The sequence below is a fragment of the Arachis ipaensis genome, chromosome B06 (genome assembly GCF_000816755.2).
Source record: "Arachis ipaensis cultivar K30076 chromosome B06, Araip1.1, whole genome shotgun sequence".
Lineage (NCBI taxonomy): Eukaryota > Viridiplantae > Streptophyta > Magnoliopsida > Fabales > Fabaceae > Arachis > Arachis ipaensis.
In genome coordinates, this window is record NC_029790.2 from 127,666,743 (window position 1) to 127,671,057 (window position 4,315).

General features: G+C 27.2%; 1 protein-coding gene across 2 annotated transcripts in view; it reads left to right on the forward strand.

The window, feature by feature from the left end:
* The window catches only part of LOC107605206 (amino acid permease 6), a 7,036-nt gene continuing 2,942 nt past the window's right edge, over positions 222 to 4,315 (forward strand). Inside the window, exons 1-5 of one of the 2 annotated variants that reach the window (XM_016306993.2) lie at positions 222 to 496; positions 1,083 to 1,316; positions 1,967 to 2,060; positions 2,173 to 2,387; positions 2,970 to 3,115. In XM_016306993.2, coding sequence (XP_016162479.1) covers positions 394 to 496; positions 1,083 to 1,316; positions 1,967 to 2,060; positions 2,173 to 2,387; positions 2,970 to 3,115 — 792 coding nt within the window. In that variant the 5' untranslated portion in view covers positions 222 to 393. The remainder of the gene's footprint in view (positions 497 to 1,082; positions 1,317 to 1,966; positions 2,061 to 2,172; positions 2,388 to 2,969; positions 3,116 to 4,315) is intronic. The other variant, XM_016306991.1, reaches the window with a different exon arrangement.

The following is a 4,315-nucleotide window of genomic DNA, read 5'->3' on the forward strand; positions in this document are numbered from 1 at the left end:
CCTTAGTTTCCATACTTCGCAACTATTGAATATTAGCCATTTATAATCTAATGAAAAATTAATCACATGCAATTTGATAATAAATGTTTGGATTGTGTAAAAAAACTTTTTCAGTAAATTCTGAATTACATGTGCCGCCCAAGCGACGCATCATTTTCCGCCCACTTTGACTGTATATTCTCTTATTCTCTCATTTTTCTCTATTTAAGAAGTGACTCTCTTTTCTACTTCTCAAACTATCATAGTTTTCCTTTTCTCATTTTTACACTATATTTTCAGAATATATCTGTTCCTCCATATACCAAACACCAACAAATACAAAATAGAGTTCTTTCTGCCCCTCATCTTTTCCATTGCGATACTAAGAAACAAGAGAGAGGAAAGGAATTGAAGATGGCAACTGCATCTGAGAAGAACAGCATGTATATAGAAACACCGGAAGCTTTTGGAGATGCAGGCAAAAACTTTGATGACGACGGACGAATTAAAAGATCAGGTAGGTATTTATGGATTATCAATTAATCTTACATAACCTTTGCAATAATTTGACATACAAGAATTAGAGCATATACATGTACTAGATTTCAAAGCGGTAGAATGGTTCATATATACTAAAATAGATTGAATTATTAAAAATAAGTTTTTTATAACATGATATTAAAACTTTTTTGATAAAAAAATTTAGAATTCAATTCTGATTGAATCCAACAAAATGCAAACAAAATAAAAAAGAAGGCCTATAAAAAAAATTCTAACAAACTCAAAAAGAGATACTATTGCTAGAGAAGACATGGCCGAGCTAAGTTAAATTTTAGGGAGGTGTCAAAAATTAATTTTATAATAGAAAGAGAATAAAATTAATGTTTTTAAAAGAGGTTAAACTAAAATTTGTATACCATTTATAAAAGAAACATTAAAGTTTAGGGTCATTATCCCTTTTGTTGCATGAGACTCTGCCCTTTTAAATGTATTTTTTTATTAATTTAAATTTTTAGAAGAACTAATTTCATAATATTATTCAGTTTCGTTTTTTAATTATCCTTTGAAACGATTCAATTTCTATAATTTCTATTTAATTTCAGGGACATGGATAACGGCGAGCGCGCACATAATAACAGCAGTGATTGGATCTGGAGTTCTGTCGCTTGCATGGGCGATAGCGCAGATGGGTTGGATAGCCGGTCCGGCGGTGCTGTTTGCGTTTTCTTTCATAACATATTTTACTTCCACTCTTCTTGCTGATTGCTATCGCACCCCAGACCCTGTTCATGGCAAACGCAACTACACTTACTCTCATGTTGTCAAAGCTTCCTTAGGTATCAACTAACAACCACCACAAGGGAAAAATATATATTTTTTAAATATTAATAATAAAAAATAATAAATTCTGATAATATTTTTTATTTTTAATTAGTCAATATTAATTAATTTTTTAAAATTTAATACATTTTTATTTTTTTAGAGAATTTAAAATAAAAAAAAAACAAATTTAAAAAAATTGACTTATGTTGATCGGAAAAAATTAACTTTCTAGTACTTTTTTAAATTTAAATAGTACTTGCTTCTGCTTAAATATTTTTCTTAGGAGCGAATGAAGATTACAAACAAATTACTAAAGAAAGAATCCAAATAAAATTATTCATGAAATATATTATTTTGTTGTGATCAAAGTTTTTTTTTGTTGTTGGAGGTATTCAACAAAGCAGCTCTTTTGAGTATAGTTGAGAAGTTTTAGAACTTTTTCTCGAATATATGAAATATTATTTTATTTTGATAAAAATATTCATCTTTTCAGAAAATGCTTTAATCACTTTACTTTATTATTTAGTAGAAAAAATGAAAACAAATTTTTTTAATCCAACAATCAATTAATATTTCTCTCTTCTTAATCTGTTGAACAATCAAAATCCTAACTACTAGCTAGTGATGCATCTTTAATTTGTTAAATTATGTGTATCCTTCACAGGAGGAAGGAAATTTCAGTTATGTGGATTGGCTCAATACATAAACCTTGTAGGCGTAACCATTGGCTACACTATAACTGCATCAATTAGTATGGTGTAAGTTTCATCAACAACTTTCTGACTTTATTATTAATTTAAAGAAGAAATTAAGCGCTTAAATTATATACTTTACATGCGTATCATGTGACGTCATACATTATTATTTCAGGGCGGTAAAAAGATCGAATTGCTTTCACAAACATGGACATGAAGACAAGTGCTACATATCAAACAACCCTTTTATGATAATTTTTGCGTGCATACAAATTGTTCTTAGCCAAATACCGAACTTCCATAAGCTCTCATGGCTCTCCATCGTTGCAGCAGTTATGTCCTTCGCTTATTCTTCAATCGGCCTCGGCCTCTCTATAGCCAAAGTCGCAGGCAAGCATAATAATATTGTACTTTTCTTTTGTTATTATATTAGAGATATAATTAATATGTTTTTCTTATCGGCTTAATTTTTTGAAAAAAAAAGTAATTTTCTTATTGAAACGTTTAGATTGTGTTTGGAATAGAGACTGAGGTTGAAAGACAAATATTAGGAGATTGAAACTAAATTAAGTCTCTCTATTATGTTTACTATAAAATATATTAGACTGAATTATGTTTAAGTATTATGTTCGGTTTAAAATAAATATAAAAATTGAGATATAGATTTAAAATGTTAAATGAGAGTATTTTTTTAAAGAAATGCTATTAAAATTTTAATTTCTAATTTCAAAAATTATAGTCTCTTCTATCTCTACTTTTAATCCCAAAAAAAAAAAAAATTTAGCATACACAAATTTTAAAAAAATCAAATAAACTGAAAAAGACTTTTATTTTTACATAGACATATTAAAAATATAATTATTTATGTATTTTTTTTATTAGTGTAAATTTTGAAAGAAGTAATTTCATGATCTTATAAAAAAAATCATTAAATATGTATTTGGATGAATGTAATTTTGGAATGTGTTTCAGGTGGTAGTAATCATGTACGGACATCGCTAACAGGGGTGGAAGTTGGGGTGGATGTTACAGCAACAGAGAAGGTTTGGAGGATGTTTCAGGCTATCGGTGACATTGCCTTCGCTTATGCTTTTTCCAATGTGCTTATTGAGATACAGGCAAGCAACAATATTTATTTCTTTTATTTATTTATTTATTTATGAGTTTAATTTTAATTCACTGATAACATTTTTAGACCATTCAATTAGATTTATTAGTTTAATTTTTTTTAAGTCATTTTTGAAAATTAATTATTTTTACTAATATCATAATATATGATTAGTTATTTATAAATTTTTTACATTAAAAAGAATACAAGAGATATTGGATAAATTTGGAAAAACAATAATAAAATCATTCAATAATTAATTAGTAGTTAACATGAAGTTTAGATATATAATTTATAAATCTTTTGAATATGCAAATTTTCATTGATTAATTATTAATTGATTTTTTATTCGATCGTATGCTTGTTAATGTATAGATTTATATTATCTGTATTGTATTAAAGCGTGTTGGATAGTTGGAAACCTTACGTTACGTGTATTTATGGAAAAAGCTATACCCGAATACTACACATAGCGCTACACTGCTAGTGATAATGAGATTATGTAATTCAATATTTTTTTATAGTATTTTGTAATTCAATATTGTGACAAAGGTGAGAAATTAAAAATGGGCCCAAGTTTTTCTTCAGGAGAATCTAATTCAACGTAACGTGATGCATGCTAGAACTTAAACAAAGGACAAATAATATTATTAGTTAAGACAACATTGATTGAAATTAAATGCATGATGACCTAGTTAATTAAAATTGGATTCAACAAGCAACTAACTACTGATTTTGACCACTGTTCTTTTGTTGTAATATTATTATATTTTATATTTTCTTTTTCTTTTAATATTATTATAGTCTATAGATTCCGTTTTCTCCTGCATGATTATTTCATGAGAAGTGTGAAGTGTGAACTAATGTTGTCCATTGACCCCACGTTGTCCACCCGGTCAAAAATTTGGTCTAATTTATTTTTAAAATAAGACAATAATATTCATTATATATAATATAACATTATTTTAATTTTTTAACTTAAAATAAATCCACTAAAACAAGTCTTATGATCCTATTGCAAGGAGTATATAGAGATAACGTAGAATCTTAGACGTTTCTAATAATAAAGAATTTATCCACCTAAATGAGTAGGAAAACGACATTTCTATATTTTTGTGTTAGAGTTGTTGGAACATTTGAACTGATCATGTAGAGGACAAATAATTGCTTTGTTGGTATTGAGATATATATTTTGTTAAACAAAAATATT